The 16,566-nt window shown below is 43.6% G+C and overlaps 7 protein-coding genes across 7 annotated transcripts; 3 read left to right on the top strand and 4 right to left on the bottom strand.

The window, feature by feature from the left end:
• Nucleotides 1-1,046: 1,046 nt before the first annotated feature.
• On the bottom strand, nt 1,047-4,319 carry O0I10_008908 (uncharacterized protein; the record flags this gene model as incomplete). Its single annotated transcript, XM_058488909.1, has 7 exons — nt 1,047-1,918; nt 1,981-2,453; nt 2,518-3,121; nt 3,178-3,378; nt 3,434-3,665; nt 3,734-4,080; nt 4,157-4,319. The coding sequence occupies 7 exons, from the start codon at nt 4,317-4,319 to the stop codon at nt 1,047-1,049; spliced, it is 2,892 nt and encodes a 963-aa protein (XP_058340329.1).
• An 806-nt stretch (nt 4,320-5,125) lies between these two features.
• O0I10_008907 (uncharacterized protein) lies at nt 5,126-5,909 on the top strand (the record flags this gene model as incomplete). Its single annotated transcript, XM_058488908.1, has 2 exons — nt 5,126-5,173; nt 5,244-5,909. 2 exons carry the CDS (start codon nt 5,126-5,128, stop codon nt 5,907-5,909), a joined length of 714 nt encoding a protein of 237 aa, XP_058340328.1.
• An 811-nt stretch (nt 5,910-6,720) lies between these two features.
• On the top strand, nt 6,721-7,548 carry O0I10_008906 (uncharacterized protein; the record flags this gene model as incomplete). Its single annotated transcript, XM_058488907.1, has 1 exon — nt 6,721-7,548. The coding sequence occupies one exon, from the start codon at nt 6,721-6,723 to the stop codon at nt 7,546-7,548; it is 828 nt and encodes a 275-aa protein (XP_058340327.1).
• Nucleotides 7,549-7,873: 325 nt separating this feature from the next.
• O0I10_008905 (uncharacterized protein) lies at nt 7,874-9,498 on the bottom strand (the record flags this gene model as incomplete). Its single annotated transcript, XM_058488906.1, has 10 exons — nt 7,874-7,990; nt 8,048-8,090; nt 8,183-8,253; nt 8,318-8,392; nt 8,469-8,497; nt 8,556-8,628; nt 8,713-8,855; nt 8,933-9,007; nt 9,074-9,155; nt 9,223-9,498. The coding sequence occupies 10 exons, from the start codon at nt 9,496-9,498 to the stop codon at nt 7,874-7,876; spliced, it is 984 nt and encodes a 327-aa protein (XP_058340326.1).
• Nucleotides 9,499-10,980: 1,482 nt separating this feature from the next.
• O0I10_008904 (uncharacterized protein) lies at nt 10,981-12,006 on the top strand (the record flags this gene model as incomplete). Its single annotated transcript, XM_058488905.1, has 3 exons — nt 10,981-11,239; nt 11,308-11,534; nt 11,596-12,006. The coding sequence occupies 3 exons, from the start codon at nt 10,981-10,983 to the stop codon at nt 12,004-12,006; spliced, it is 897 nt and encodes a 298-aa protein (XP_058340325.1).
• Nucleotides 12,007-12,174: 168 nt separating this feature from the next.
• On the bottom strand, nt 12,175-13,885 carry O0I10_008903 (uncharacterized protein; the record flags this gene model as incomplete). Its single annotated transcript, XM_058488904.1, has 3 exons — nt 12,175-12,662; nt 12,732-13,820; nt 13,879-13,885. The coding sequence occupies 3 exons, from the start codon at nt 13,883-13,885 to the stop codon at nt 12,175-12,177; spliced, it is 1,584 nt and encodes a 527-aa protein (XP_058340324.1).
• Nucleotides 13,886-14,981: 1,096 nt separating this feature from the next.
• O0I10_008902 (uncharacterized protein) lies at nt 14,982-15,680 on the bottom strand (the record flags this gene model as incomplete). Its single annotated transcript, XM_058488903.1, has 1 exon — nt 14,982-15,680. One exon carries the CDS (start codon nt 15,678-15,680, stop codon nt 14,982-14,984), a length of 699 nt encoding a protein of 232 aa, XP_058340323.1.
• Nucleotides 15,681-16,566: the final 886 nt, after the last annotated feature.

The raw sequence follows: 16,566 nt of genomic DNA, 5'->3' as shown, positions 1-16,566 counted from the left end.
ATACGTGCAGTGATCACTTCAATGATGAGATGTCATGCCTTGCAACTTGGATTCCTCCTATGATGAATGTGATTAGAATCGATCATACAACGACTAAGATTGACATACCTGAGTATGTTGTCATTGCAAGTGGCAGGTGGCCTTCCTGCTTCCAAAGGAGAGAATAACGCCTTGTATGCTGACATGTTGCCATTGGTAAAGTTGTTAATGAGCGTTTCCTTTGTTCCCAACAACGCCATTTACAGCGATACCTTTTGAATGGGAGACCATTTGCAGGAGAGACGAGTGCATTGGACATGGCATTGTGGTCATGTTGAGTTGATTGATTGTGGGCGGTGATAAAACACAAAGAAAGGGGAAGGCTACACACGCGTCATGCAGCAAGCCCAATCTGAGTTTCTAAGGATGAAATAGGGTGCACTGATGTCAGTCAAACCCTCTCGAATCAAGAAAGTTAGATGATGAAGATGATGGACTGGAGCAGAGGAGTCGTTCACATGCATTGGTTTGGGAAACAAGGGTGATTGGGAGGAATGGGTTATCACCTGGCAGTTTACAAATAACTTTGCAAAATGATTTTTGTGAAATTGGATGATGTTTTGTGTTTGAGCGTAACTCAGTCAAATCCCATCGGATCAAGAAAGTTGAAGGATGGGCATGCTGAGCTGGAGCAGGACAATCGTTTGTATGCATTGGATTGGTCAACAAAGGTGAATAGGAGGAAGTGATTATTAGCTGCCAATGATGAGCTAGTATATAACGTACCATAAGTTGACCCTTCCAGTCATGCATAATGAGCCGAGTTACACAAAAACGAGGTCCCTCTGCATCTTTGGCTGTATAAGTGCAAGCTACTTCACAATGAACAAAGACCATCTTTCATATAGCATCACGCTTACAGTAATACGCTCTTGGGCGTTGGGTAGTGTGCCATGTTTTCCCTCCCGTTTACGACTATACATCCATTCACCACGTATCCCGATAATAACAACCCTGATTTGTAGCTGCTTTTATTCATCATGGGATGTATATTATGTGTATCTCCTTTACAAAACCGGATCGCTTTCAACTTTGGAAATAGTGCTTGCTTTTGGTTTGATAGGCGATGGCTGTGGTGATGTTTCAGGTGAAAGAGGATCAAGTAAAGCTGGTACTTTGGAATCGGTCACTGTTGAAAATGGAGCCAGCGCTTGGTGTGCATGATATAAACGTTTGTATAATCGCGCCACGCTTTTATCGGCCAACACAATCTCCCTTGCAAACTCAATACCAAACATGAGCTTAATGGCATATGCAATGTTCTCGGCTTCCGCTTCGGTCATTCCAATCGCTTCATCCACAGGTGTCACAGGCATTTGTTGAGGGTCGTGAGCAAGCACATTTTGAATTAAGCGAAGCAAGGTGCGTTCAACCATATCCTTATCGTTCAAACAAGGTGCAGGTGGCACAATGATGTCAAATGGTCCACTACGTGCCATCACGGTGTGTTTGCCGTTGTGGTGGTATCGCAATTCGTAGGTGCCAGTATGCCATGGTAGCTTCATTCCTTGAAATACGAGAGTCCCCTCATTTCCAATATCCCCTTCTTCATGTGGCTCCATTATCCATTGCCATCGGCCTTGTGAACTCACATTGCTGATATGCGTGTGCCTGTTATCTGTGATCTTGTAGATTCCAATCCAATCATGCGTGCTGTGGGTGCTGGGTGCCTTCCAATGGACACGAATCGATTGACCAAGATAGAACTTGTTGGCATCATTCGTATCATGAGAGTGTGCTGCTGGCAATATGATAACCGAATATCCATTCAGAGCATTCATATCCGTGTCGTGAGTGATCAAGGGATGGATCAATCGCGTGCGTGATGATTCGAGTAAATGCATTGCTTCTTGTACAATGTCATGAAGTTTAGGAAGCGCTATTTACGTACCATAAAACGAATTAACAACATGCAAACTATGTATTGTATAATTCACATACCTGCATCCGTCAACATGCCACCCACAGCTCCAGCTGTCTCTTCTGCTGTACGTTCCACTTTTTCAAGCAACTCCTTAAAAGCACGTTCTGCATTCTTCGTTGCATCTACCGCTGATCGTAGCTCTCCCGTGTCATGAACCAATTTGCTCACTTCTTGTTGCAACTTGTCAGGGAATGCGCGTGGCAAGGCAAGTGCAGCTGCCGACTTTAGTGTCTTGGTGAAACCGGCTTCTTTGCGAATCTGATCACCGTACAACTTGCGCATGTGAGGAGCTTCCACATAATTCAGAAACCAGAAATTGGAGATTTGAGAAAAGAGTGCAAGAGCAAAGATGGTCCAACTGCTGGCGATAAGAGTCATTCCCCAAAATGCCGCATGTCCAACAATCTTTTCAGGATTATTCAGGTATCGATAAATGCCATGGTACAAGAGTGATTGATGATGATCCTCCAAGAAAAAGTCGCCGTAGAACCTGGCATAGATAAAAGTTAGCATACTATCATCCATCATGAGGATCAAAGAGTGATGTGAATTACCATCCATAGTCACCGAGAACTTCGTAGATTGACATTGCTGTCCAAACATGTAAAGCAATAAAGGCGAAGCCAAGCGTATGTTGTAATAAGGTTGTGCCATATGTCCAATCAACAGGCAGTGAGTACATCTTGCAACATGCAGCAAAGAAAGTGATATAGGTCATTGATAAGGAGAGGTTGTAAATGCTCTTCCAATTCTGAAAGGCTTGTTGAACGCCACCTCCCCACTTTACAAAATGCCGTGTGAAGTACTTGTTGGTCGATTGAGCATGAAGCAAGGTGCCAAGTCCATACGAATGAAAAATGCGCCAAAATACAGCTTGTGCCACTGCAAACCAGACGCCCTTGGTTCCTCGTACAATGATTGGTGTGACAAGCGCATAGACCATGAGTGCTCCTGATGCCAAGTCCGTGGATCGGAAGAGATCAAAGTTTTTGAATACAATGAGATCTCGTCGAAAATAATAGGAGTAAAAGTCTCGGCTCGCATTTTGATCCAATGTTTGGTTGACTTGATCCAAGTCTTCATAGGACACAATGGTGGAGAGGGTATGAGATGGCATTCTTTTTGGTGTAACCGGAGGATTGTAGGTCTTTTCAATGTCTAAACAGTAACCCCTTTATCAGTTTCATCGTATACTACATGGTGATCAAACTTACGTGGAGTTTCTACCCATGCCAAAAAGGCAAATTGCATAGCGTGGGCTGCAATGCTGACAAATAAGACTGTGTAGCTCGCACTCAACAAGGAGACACCATAATAACCAATATAGCCAACCGAATACATGGGATGAGGTGCCATCTCAAACACACCATCAAACGTGAGTGATTGCTCAATGAGAAAGAAAAAGTCGCCCCAATCTATATAACGATAATGTAAATGATCCATTCAAATCCTTCCAACAAGAACACTTACACCATGCATAATCCTTGACCACGCGCTGTGCATCAATCTTGACCCATATGTTGAATACGATCAAGAATAGCCCACCGCACCAGCGCATAGCATCACCCAGAAACATCGTCGACTGTGACGACGTATTGAACCACGACAATGCAAAGCACAAGTAAGATACGAAATCATTCATCAGGATAAGGTCCACCAATTGTCGAAAAAGTAGCCAAGTGTTGTACTCAAGTGGAGCTGTCTGCATAAATGTCATTTGAGTATTCGTGTAACAGTTGCACCAGCCATCTTCTTTAGGGAAAGGCTTACCGTGAAATCATAGTCGTCTCCCATCTTGATTGACAATTGATGCTTTAACCACTGATACAATTTAGGATGTGCATTCTCTTCAAAGATCTTGTGTTTCTTGGCGAAAAGAACCAGTCCACGAGTGTCGCTCTGATACTTGAGTAAGATGCCCAACCCGACATTGTACGCCAAGCGCCAAAAGAAAAAGACAAAGACGAAGAAGATGCGTTTGGCTTGATGTGACAATGAAAAAAAGAATAGGATCTCGACGGCCATGACACCCAATGTCACCATGTCAAAGACACTTTTGCCTTGTCGTGGATCAAACAACGTATTCACCATGTCACGTGTCATAGGCACTTGGAAGACTATTGTTGTACCGTGGGAAAATCAATGTTAGCTACATTGAACGATGAAGGAAAAACATGGATAAACATTATGCACCTTTTCCTGTAGGCGTCTTTCCATACGATGGTCGAGTCATGTCGCCATTGTTGATACTGGGATCGCTGGAGGATGTCGACGACGATCTCGTGGATTGAGTTTGGTCATTGTTGTTGTTGTTGCCATGGAAGCGATGTCGTAACCCTGGCTCCTCTGCACTCATTGTCGAATCAATCTGGTTGAACAGAAAGAACACAAGTGAAGAAGAAAAGAGAAAGAACAAGGGGTTGAAGCGATGAAATTGGACCCGCCGTGCATCCCAAATCGGGATTGCGTGCTCACACTTGCATGATGCATCCGGTTGGTCCCAGCGATATAGCTGCAGTACTCATGGACCATTCTCTTTGAACACGATTGGATGCAGCTATCAAGTAAAAAGGGACATTTAGATAAAAGTATGCAGAGAAAGGATAGGCCAGGTCGTAGAAGTTGTAGCTTTACGAGATGATCCAAGGTCACGTGAAGAGTTTTTGAACAAAGGGAAAATCGAGCATACTTTTCGTGAAGGAAAATGTGGATCGGGTAGAGTCGTAACTTACGCTGCTGATGCTATTGTTGAGTGCACGTGCATTCCAAAGGGGAGATCATAAATGATGGAGAATGTTCCATTTCATATCTCACATTGCTGACAAAGCAAGGTGGTCATGCTTATGAAGAGTTTAATAATGATGTTACAGCGCATGTGCTTATTTTTATCGTATCAAGCAATAAAAGGGCACAACAAGCCATCATCAAGGTTGGTAACTATTAGCCTCATATGATAAGAGGGTTGCTCTCAGGTTGTGATGCTATTGCCATCATTGACGCTATTGACGACAGAAAAGTAGTGACACAGATCTGCATCACAAACCCTTTGCTGCACGAAAGGGAACCAATCACTGGGGTATTGCCTTTGCTTACTCATTACTCAGACACCAACTCAGTGCTTTATTTAAACCTTCCTCTTTGCGTCTTCTACCCCATTGCACTATGGAAACTTGTTCAGACATCGTCTTTGTCGGCCCGGGAGCGAATCAGGCACGTTGCATCATAACGCCATGCTCATGTTGACTATGAACAAAGGCTGATCGGGTGGTCTATCGAATAGGGTCAACGGCGTCGAGAGTTGAATCGAGAAGCGCAACGAGCCTATCGTGCACGCAAAGAACAACGAATCAAGGATCTCGAAGTCGAGCTTGCTGAACTACAATCGCGTCACTTTGAAGGCACTGACAAGTTACAACGCGAGAATGAAGAGCTTCGTTCGGTAGCCAAAAAGATGGAGTTGGAGCTGTACATGATGAAGGGTGCGATGATGGCTATGGACAAGCTTTCGAGTATACGGACCAACAGTGACAATAGCGGCAGCAGTAGTGGATCTTCGCACAATGGGAGTGTTCTTTCAGGAGATTTTATGGAAGGAGCGAGTGGAGGATCATCATCGCTAGGGGATCACAGCTTATACGACGACAGCGACTGCACTGATTCAACATTAGTGGGAAGTGGACAAGACTTTGTTGCCAGCAACTTTGATGATATATCATTACGCATTGAAAAGAACAATCAACACAACGCCTACGACGACGGTGATCGAATCATGAACTACACCGAGACGTGGGAATATCTTTTGGAACGATCCTTCTTTCAAGAATGCGATTTGGAGGAGCTTTGCAAAGCTGTCAAACAACATGTACTACCGAACGGCGGTGTTCGACTGCAGGATCTTATGCGGATCGCCCATGAGTGGGAGATCAACAAGCGAATGCCTCGATAATTCATACATCACCTCCTCCTTTTCTTTATCCTCGTCATTCTCCCTTTCCTCATGTTTTTTCCCGCGGATCTCCTAAAACTGGTTTGAAGAAAAGAAAATAGCATCTTTGCACGCATTAAGCATTTATTACATTTACATCTTATATATCCCATTTGTACGTATATTCAGTCCATCTCTATTGAATAAACATGCAATCAGCATCTCTTTCTCTAAATCATTCGTGTAAAAGAAAGATGGGTCAAGCAATGTGTAATAGCATAGTACAAGGCGGGCTATTCAATGTCATAGGGGCTTCTCGCCACCCAAAAACCGGTATCATCCGGATGAATTCACTGTATAATTCGAAAGTCGCTTTTTGTATTGTAATTACACTTGTGCATGACAAGGGAGAGAAAAGGAGGTGGTAAGAGAAAGAAGAAGCTGTATTTGCAACGGTCCCACATTGCTGCGTATGTTGGGAATTGCACTCTATGAACGCAAAGCGGCGTAAATGTCCGCACACAAGGAAATCCACCCCCACCTCCTTCAGCTTTGAACATGCACATGTCCTTTTCACCCCCTCGTTACCACACTTTACGCAGCTTTTCCAGCAATAAACCATCTAAAGATATATCAGGTAACTGCGTGTCACCATCTTTTTTAGATTTTGTCCGGCCAACCCGTCTCCTTGTATTAAACTTGACCCCTTCCTTACTACCGAGGATCCATTTATAAGCCTCTCCATTTTCTTGCTTTGCAACTAGAAAAAGAAGATACATACATCTTATCCTCTAGCATACGTATCACTGTTGTGACTACAAAGAGATAAACAATGAGCTTTTACCATCCATATCCACCACAGCAATATTGGCCTACTACTCCTGGTACTCCACCACCTATCCAACAACAGCAACCAATGTTTATGCAACATGCTTTTCAACCACAACCTTATCTTTATTCACCGCCAATGCCATCACCTGCAATGGGTTATTATTTCCAACCAATGCATCATCAGCAGACACCACCACAACCACAACCATTGATCCAGCAACAACAACAACAGCCTCATCGTATGCCCAGCCGATGTCATTCAGCTGAAGTCCTGGTATCTAAAAACAGAATATCACGGCCACTTGTGCCGCCTGGACATCATTATCCACAAGTGAAAGCCGCTAACGCCGCTACCTCGCACCCATCCATGGCTACCATTGCTGAAGAACACCGCCGTTCGCTAGCAGATGATAATGTCCCTTTGGCTATACTTGCTTCTCGCAACAAAAGCCAAGAATCTGTTTCTGGTAAACAGCGACGATCCATCAGCTACAGCAACTTGAGAACAAATCGATCATCATCCCCAAATCGTCTCGTTCGCATGGATCCTAGCTGTAGTAATAGTAGTAGTAACATGATCAATCCACGAAATGCCCCACCAATCACACCACCAGGCAATCATAGTGGACCACCTTCTTTAAGCAGTAGCAGGTTCAGCAGCACCACCAGCAGTAGTAATAGTGATGCTACTAGTAGTGTGGGCGAAACAGCATCAATAACGTCTTCTTCATGTCCACCCAAACATGCCAACAAGCCATCTATTGCCAAGCGTTTAATGAACCGCCTCTCTCGTTCAACATCTACCACAAATATTCAACAGCACCATTAATACACACACCTCTCCCCCCACCTCTTTTCTCCTTTGAGTCACACACACACACCAAAGTACTTTACATTTTCCCATCCTCATCATCCTCATCCTGCATTAGTTATCTACATCAACATCAACACCCTCGACGATCTATCATGTGCCATGCATGTATGTAAACCCTTGGATCCCTTGCTCTTGTCCCCATATTCTTTGTTTGCTCCGCAGATACATGTCTTTTTTAATCAGGTGCAGGGATGATAGCTCTTCCAACAAAAAGCATGTCTCTATTACTTGAATGCATTAACTATTATAAAGGAAAAAAAAGAATTGTACGAGCGATTTGCTATAGTTCCTTGTCTTCAATGTCTTGTGCTTCATGTTGCATCTCAAAATGATCCTGCTGCCGTGATTTGGGTAACAAATAAAACTCATCGGATTTTTCGAATACGCGTCCATTGCCCTATGTCAAACGACATTAGACGTACATATCCCATTCTTCTCCTCCCCTTTATCTTACCCTTGGCGGTATTGGTACAGGGTACAGGATCGTATACCATGGACTATATTTCATATCAGGTAAGCACTACTTTGAAAAAAAGTCCCTACTCCCCCACAACAACAACTTGCCACCTGCCACCATGCTCCCACTTACAATCGTTCGCAAACATTGAAGAATCGCCTCAAGTTCTCGTTGAACCCAAAACTGTACATATTGACGAACACCTAAAAGGAGAACCTAGTTAGCCACCATCATTCAAATTCTCCTATCTCTTGGTAAGCTTCATACCTCGCCCATTCTCTTGCATTGTTTCTTGTCATAGTGATTGTTGTAAAACTCCACCGTCGTCTGTGCCGTGACAATCTAATTCGACCATGATGAACATCACTCCCTTCCTTTATCAGGTGTGGTTTAAACTCATCCCTCCTTTACTGCTTACCAGGTAATAATGCCATAAACAGAGTCCACCTACACAAATTCGGTCAATCCTATCTCACATGTCCTTCATTGTCACCCCATTGCTTACCTATTGTCAGCCCCATGCAGATGGCTAATATGATTGAGAATGCCATCAATGGGCGAGGATAATAATATGGCCACTGTTGTTGTGCGTGCGTTCGAATGTATATATCCAAGAGTCAATGATCTTTTCTTTTCACAAGCAACGAAGGGCCCAAACTTACATCGTCATTCAAAAGATCCAACGAGAGCATGAATGGCTGCCATCCAAAAAAGATAAAATAGGCCGCAGAGATGACGAGATAGGTCATAAAGAGAACAAAGTATCTGTGGTTAAAGTGACCGACGCAATTGTGTATCCAAGGACCTTGATGTGGTTGTCAAAAGGTATCGTTTGGTCAGCGGGCTGTCATCACTTTGACGCATGGTGGTGGATAAACTTACAATGATGATCGAATCTTAGAATACACTTGTTGCATATGCTGCAATGATGTGCTCGTTCGGATTTAGGCAAATGACCTGCAGCGGATTGTTATGCATGATCAGGGTCGTGTCAAATGATACACACAGCAGCTTGCAACTTACACTTTTTACACATCTTGGGTGCCTCTCCTGCATATTCCTCCATTTCCAAAAGCACTTGTCTAGCAGATGGATCACTGTCGTGCTGCTGTTTCCATATGACATTAATCCAAATATGTCCTATGCATGATATCTATTTTGCATAATAGTACCCCTTCTCCAGTCTCAGTTGCCGTGTTGGGTAAGGTGCCAGGATGGGTTTTGATCGCCATGTAATAGTGAAAGTGAATGCAATAGACCATATACAATGTGAAAATGAAGACGAGTGCTGTAAAGAGCTTGCCGGCAAGTGACGCATCAGACCAAGCATGGGTGTATGGGAAGACGACAAGATAGAATGCGAGAACACACAGCTCAATGAGAAGAACGGCAATGGCAATAAAGACAGGCCCCGATTTCCCAACAGCCCGATCAAACAGCTTCGACATTAGCGTTTGTGTGTGTGTATGTGAATGCGTGTAGAAGCAAGAAGGAGTTGCCTTGTGCCCAAATCAGGAAACGGTGAATTTGTCTCACAGCGACAACCAGGAATTGCATGGACTTTGGTTGCCCCCCTCCATCCACCCATCCATTAGCCCTAATCCATTATGCATATGTACCCAAAAAACGCGACAATGTCAATTTCCCTATCAATAAAGGTGGAGTTGCAATACCACCATGACTATTCCCAGCGTGAGAATGTAGGTTTAGAATCCTGTTTCATTGTCTTTTATATATACGAACGTGAATGACCTTTCTTTTTTCCTGAAACTGATCATGCATGGCGTGATGTTGCTTAGAGGCATGAGAGGTAGCGATAATAATGGATCAAGAGCTTTCTTTTTTCGTATCCAGTTTCTAAAGCCGTGTCGTGAATTGCCAAGACGGGAACAGCTCCGAGTTCAAAAACCAGCACTGCTTCCGATTACATGCAACAATAACTTACATTATGATTAGCAACGTTATTAGCACGTGTATGCCCAACTTTATAATAATAGGTTGGCTTTGATCCATCTATAGTCTCTCTTGTTCTATGGTCACTCCTCCACAGTTAAAGCTATGTCCCAAAAAGCATGCTGGTTTCAAGTTGTAGTAAAACTACAAGCTGTGTATGTGTCCTTTGCTAATCCCATTGTACCATTTGACAACATCATGAAGCGGCATTTTGATAGTTACACAGCTTGAATACAATGAGCCAACTCTGTGGCGTGTACCATTATGCTTTCGATCATGGGCAAACAATGACATTCCACAGCTCCACCACGCGTTTTAATGACAGCCTGAATTGACAGATCAGCCAAACCTTGGCCTCCTTCCGCTATTCTACCGAAAGTCAGGCGTTTCAAATGAAACTTTTCCTTCAGCAGCAGTGACTGGAACAGCATGATGAACTTTAAAAGGCCATTGCAAGTGCGATATGCAAACTAGCGAACGCCAACCTCTCTTTTTTTTGTACAACGACACCTATGTATTAGTGAAGGGATAGCATTAATAGTAGTCATTTAGTCTATTGGGCTTACCTTTTGTGCCTCATGCCACGGGGTTCGCTTTCTTCTTTTTTGCATCTGACTGAAACATGTGTTATCGTGTTGATCAACTTGTCGGGATGCAGCATTGCTCTCTCCGCACCTCCACAGGGAGAGACATGGTTTTACCGCCGATACCAATAGCCCAGGCCCTCTTACCATTTGTCGCCTTGTGGAAAACGAACACCCAGGATAAATATAGCAACAAAAGAAGGAAAAATGACACGCACGGTCGTCGATTACCATGCACAAACGGAGGGAGTGCATATATAAAGATGAAGAGCAGGGGGACTATACCATTTTTCGCGACCCACTTATAATCTCCTCTTTTTTGCTCAGCTTGGCAAGAAGCTACTCGATTTAACTCTTTCCACTTTATCTCACATACACACACACACACACGTAATGCTATATCCATCCTCTTTGTTCGCCAGTGCATCGGCTCTGTTATTAGCTGCTACCGCTGTAGTAGCAAGTCCTCTTCAAGCTCGTGACGATGTCATGACACCCACCCCTGGGGTGCAAGTTATGATTAATAGTGGACAAGATTTTTGTCTCTTTTTGCCTCCCCAGCCTGGATTGGAGGTGGCTCCTCATGAAAGTGATGGCAAGCCTTTCTGCTCAGAGGAAGGTGCTATCACTGGTGCACAAAAGTTTCCCGATGGTATGTTAGTTACATGGATACCTTTGAAAAGTAGAGCAAAGGAATTCACACACACGTATACAACGTAGGTTTCATCACGGTAGCACACTATGCAAAGAAGGAAAACAGCTATGAACAAGTCACTGGCTTCTTTAACCGCGATGCGTATCAACTTTTGGCTACTGATGGTGGTGGACAATACGACAACCATGCCAGTGGCAAACCTACCGGCGCCACATGCAAAGGATACAACTATTTCGTGAGCATGATTGAACCCGACATTGAGCGTTTTTGTATCCGTTGTTGTCAAAGCAAGGTAAATCATCACCCTGAATAATAACATTTATCCATACATAAACTCAACATGCTTGCATTAGGCTGATTGCCCCACGGGTCGCTCCGAATACGGCTGCTTACGTATCATTGATGGTGATTACTCCAAGGATGATGATGGCACAGCTGAGCATCAAGATAACAGCTACCTTGAAGAACCTGTTCATTCGGCATGGGAAGCTCTTCCTGGTGCTGTTCGTACCCTTGAACAACAAACAGCCGATCACATCCCTCAAGATCAAATTAAAGAACAATGGAACAGCTTTTTGAATGACCTTCAAGCAAGCTATCCTGAATCTGCCGATGCAGTCAAGGATTTACAGTCAGCCACTGCCAACATCAGCACCGAACAAGAATGGAAAGAATTGATCGATGCTCTTCGTCGCAACATTGATTCCTCCTCCTCCTCCTCCTCATCCACTGAAGGTGCTCATGATAATCAAGCTACTTGGTAGATTAACTTTAATTATGCCAACCGATATGGGCTTCTCATTGTACAGATAAATTACATTATACGACATCGTAGAATCAAATCAAAGTTTGTGGTTTATAATTGCTATGAAATATATGATTCAAAGTGTTTATTACATATGGATGTGATAGTGATAGTGGTGGTGATGATGTTATTGGGGATCGCAAGAATGAGTACGGTTATTGACATCTTGGGGAATCCAGCCTTTTTCCCAACCCAGAGAATAGTCCCAATGAGGGTTGATATGATCCTCGGTCTTGTAAGTCCAAAAGAACCATCCGACGCTGCTGGTTTCAAAAGCATCCATTTGATGTTCGATGAAAGAGTTGAGAAAATCTTGATATTCCTTGTCCCAATTCTTCCAATCTTCAGTGTGAGCGCATGAGCAGTTGGGGCATACGGGTTGTTGTACAGCTGTGCCTTCTTGTAATGTGCCTTCATATCGAGTGCCAAGACCAACACCGTTCAAGTACTTTCCACAATCATTGGTTGCCATAGAGAATTCACCCACCATGGTAGGTGCTGCTGAATGCATTGCGTTGCGTAGTGTTGTTCGCCATGCACCACAAGGAAACTTGGCTTGCTGATCATGGGACATGGATACCAAATTATCATCAAAGATCATATACATGTGTGTTTCTATATATAAAACGATCGGTTAATTGTTTTGCTTTTGCATATGTGTGAGAATAAAAAACCCCCTCTTACCAAGGAACATCCGCTTGTAAACATGCTCGGTGTCAAAAAAGCCATTCCATGAATCGAGACCAATAAAACCATCATGATAGGTGAGATAAGGACCACCATCCTGAGTGATGTTGCGAAGCGTATGATAGCTATCCTTGTACCATTGTTGGACTGGTTGTGTGTGGATACGGAAGATGGCAGGTTCGTTGAGGACACCAAAGATAGGAGCAACATCTCGCCATGCTGGTTTATCGAAAAACTTGATCATCGATTCGACAATGCGCATAGTACGATTGGCATTTTCTTCGCCATGAGTGCCATTGAGCCAACGAATCTCGCCTTTACGACCTGAGTGATTCCATCCATTCTGCGATCCAGGTGCTGTGTGCAGCTCAATCATCACACGTAGTCCATATTTACGCGCCCATTGCACACCTCGTAATAGATATTGCCATGCCACTTTGGGTACATAGGGTTCATCCTCCTTCGTCTCGATCGCCCAATGACCGGTTGGAATACGTACATGGTTAAAACCCATACGTGCGATTTTGCGAAAGTCATCTTCAGTGATAAATGTCTCGTAATGTTGTGTCAATTGGCGTCGAGCTTCTTCGGGGCCAAGAGCTTTGCATAACGTCCATTCATCAATGACACCAGCCGAGGAATTGAATTGATCATATAAGCTTGGCGTAATAAAGGGTTCAGTCACTAGCCATCCACCGAGATTGATGCCACGAATAGGGGTCTTGCCATATGGAAATGGTTCATTCAATGGTGGTGTATGTGCATTCGCTTGTGCTGTATTGTTGAATGGATCACGTAATGGAGGTGGATGATCATTGGGATCTCGATGCTGTTCTGGTAACGCCGTTGATGTTGATTCGGGTGGAGCAACCGGATTGTTTTGTCGATTCACGAGTAAAACGGGTGGAACAATGGCTGCAACGAGAACACAGCTGATCACAATTGCACACACAAAGCTGAGGCATTTGATATGTCGACGTGCAAAGGAAGGCGGCTTCTTTTCCATGTTTGCTGCCACCTTTTCTCTCTGAATATCCGAGTCCCTCATTGCATCGCTCGTGGTGGTTGTATTATTGTCGTCATGTCCTGTACATTCATCTACCTTTGAGCACGGGCCATCTTTTGTTTCCTTTGTGCAACCTACCTGTCATTGCGACTTGTTCTTTGTTTTTTGAAGAAAAGAAAAGTACTAAAAACAAATATAAGCTTCCAGCACTTACAAAAGGATCGACATGTCTCTTGTGTATATTACCCGAGGTACAAAAACTGAAACTGTTCGCTGAATATCAAGACGTTGCGTGTAGACTACCACTTCTTTCGTCATTAAGATCACATGCCAAGAATCATCCGAATCCCACAGCCACTCAACGTCTTACCTTATTCCTTGCATAGTTGTATGACCAATGTTTAGTCAGTAAAGTGAACACGCTCCTTGATAGTTGAACCCCTTGAAGAGGACAATTGAGGCTTTTGAATGGCGATGGTCAATTTGGATATTCCCCATGTGCAATGTCGACCACACGATTGAACTTACAGAATCGTTCAGCTGCATTTCCTTTTGAATGGGCGAGCAAGCAGTGTGTGTTAAAGAAAATGGAAAGAGGAGTAGAGGAAAGAGAGGTGTGTGGATGTCATGCGTGTTCAGTGCTCACAAAGAGTCCGCTGGGATGAGCTTAGTGCTATCAGGCCCTCTTAAGAAAGAACCCTGGATTGTCCATGCATAAATGAGCATCACCAAACAATGAAATGCACCTGCTATCATGGTGTCATCGACCACTCATTGTGATCCATCATGCCATTGCCATGCTACCCTCCTAATAATAGTATGCGTGAATGTTGGCCCATTCAATTGCTGTAAGAAGCAATGATCCAATTACATTGATATCAACAGCAACATTCAAAAGAATCCTGGCATTGTGGACAACGTGATATAAATAGCAAAAGACCTTTCACGAAACAAAGACCATTTAACCATGAATACAAAGAATCACAGCCCAGGGGTCTTCCTTTTCGAAAATCGGATACAAGGAATGTCATTTTCCCAAAATGGTTTATGATGCTTGATGCACACAATATGACCATAATTACATGCGTGTGTGCTTTTGTTTGAATGAAACGGGATTTATTGCACAAAGGAAGAATAGTAGTAGTAGACCAGCTACAGTGCGCTATTATGTGTGACAAAAAGGATGAGGCGATGGATGATGTTGAAGATTCTAGAAGAATAGATGATGCAGCATTTTCAATTTAAGGGCAAAAAGTGACAGTGTAGGTTGTTGAGCTACAAGCAAAAGTGCTCTTGGCATCATCATATGCAAATGAATAAGCATCGGGACATCCAGCCTTGAAATGACGAGAATACTTGTTTTCGGGGCACTTGTGATCACCATTGTACTTGCCAGTGCAGCAAAATTCGTCCGTGCCAAATGCAGCACATGCACTCCTGCATGAACCATCCTTGTTCTTGAGATCCTCGGGACATTCAGGTAATGATGAACAAGTGGGAGCACCGCAATCATACCCAGAACCAGTCTTTGAGGTATGAGGCTCAATGCGCATAGGGAAATTGAATCCATCCACAAACGAGATATCATAAAAGTCTTGACCTTCGAATCCGCTGAACAAAAACTCGGCAAGTGAAGAAGCCGAACCATACTTCTCGCAGGAATCATCACCTTCCTTGCATCCCCAGAAGCGTCCTTTCCATTGAGAGTCGACCTTGACATCATGAGAACCTTTAGGTGATAGCGTATAGCTACCATCAGGATCGCCTTGGCCATTCGTGAGCTTGTGTACATCCAAAGAAACGTCGCACTTGTTCTTCAGGGTCACCGTGACGCTGTCACGCTTGACGATAGAAATGCCATTGACAGGAGATGAAGTAGGTGCAGCCATGGCCATGCCAGCAAGAGCCATGATGGATGCAAACTTGATGATGCTCAGCATATCGTTAAAGGGAAAGAAAGAATGGGGATGTGTGAAGAAGAGAAGAAGGTATGAAGGGTGATGATGGTGGTTAGCAATGGTGCGATCCATCACTGCTTTATATGCATTTTTTTCATTTACTTTCAGCTCAGGTACAAGAAAAAACAGAAAACCTTCTCTTGTGTACCTGATACTTTTCACGCACATCACGCGCATGTTGATGGTTGGTATTTGATTTGTGGGGTGGCGCATTCATCAATCCATATCCAATGACATTAGCGATCAATCCATGCACAACACTGAAACATCTCTTCCCAAGAGAAACCGAATTGCAGGTACTTTTAATCCAAGTGACACATGGCCCATGATCACCTATCTAATAACAATGAGGCTGCTATACCCGTCCATTATCGAAAATCGAAAAAAGCGGAACCTTGCACACATGCCGCATGGTGGATCTCGACACAAGGGGCGGTCGCAGTTATGTTTGATTTCCATTTTCTCCTTTTTCTTTGTGAATCCCCTTTCACTTGCCCCCATTGGTTATTGCTAAACTTATCCACAAGAAGAATGAAAAAGAAAAAGCGGAGCACCCAACATCTCGCGGGATGTTATATGACATCGTATGTATCAGTTTCATTGCTGCTGTTGGGAAAGATCTCAAATCCTATTTGCCAACTGTAACATGTGATTTTACTCACTGATAAGAGTGGTTTACAAGCCGCAAATACAATTCTCATGAAAATTTGATAATGAAGTGGGTATCGTTTCATGATGAGTCAATGTCAATATGTAAACTAAACGATGGCTGTCAAACATGAATTTCGTTGTAACCGCTGCCTGATGGCTGCCAAATAGAAAGAGAAGGATGCTTTGTAAAATGCTTATTTCGACAATGATAAAGAAC

Source organism: Lichtheimia ornata (assembly GCF_029851405.1).
Source record: "Lichtheimia ornata isolate CBS 291.66 chromosome Unknown scaffold00049, whole genome shotgun sequence".
In the NCBI taxonomy this organism is placed as follows: domain Eukaryota; kingdom Fungi; phylum Mucoromycota; class Mucoromycetes; order Mucorales; family Lichtheimiaceae; genus Lichtheimia; species Lichtheimia ornata.
The sequence above is the reverse complement of the archived record's forward strand: the minus strand, read 5'-3'. Positions and strand labels throughout refer to the sequence as shown.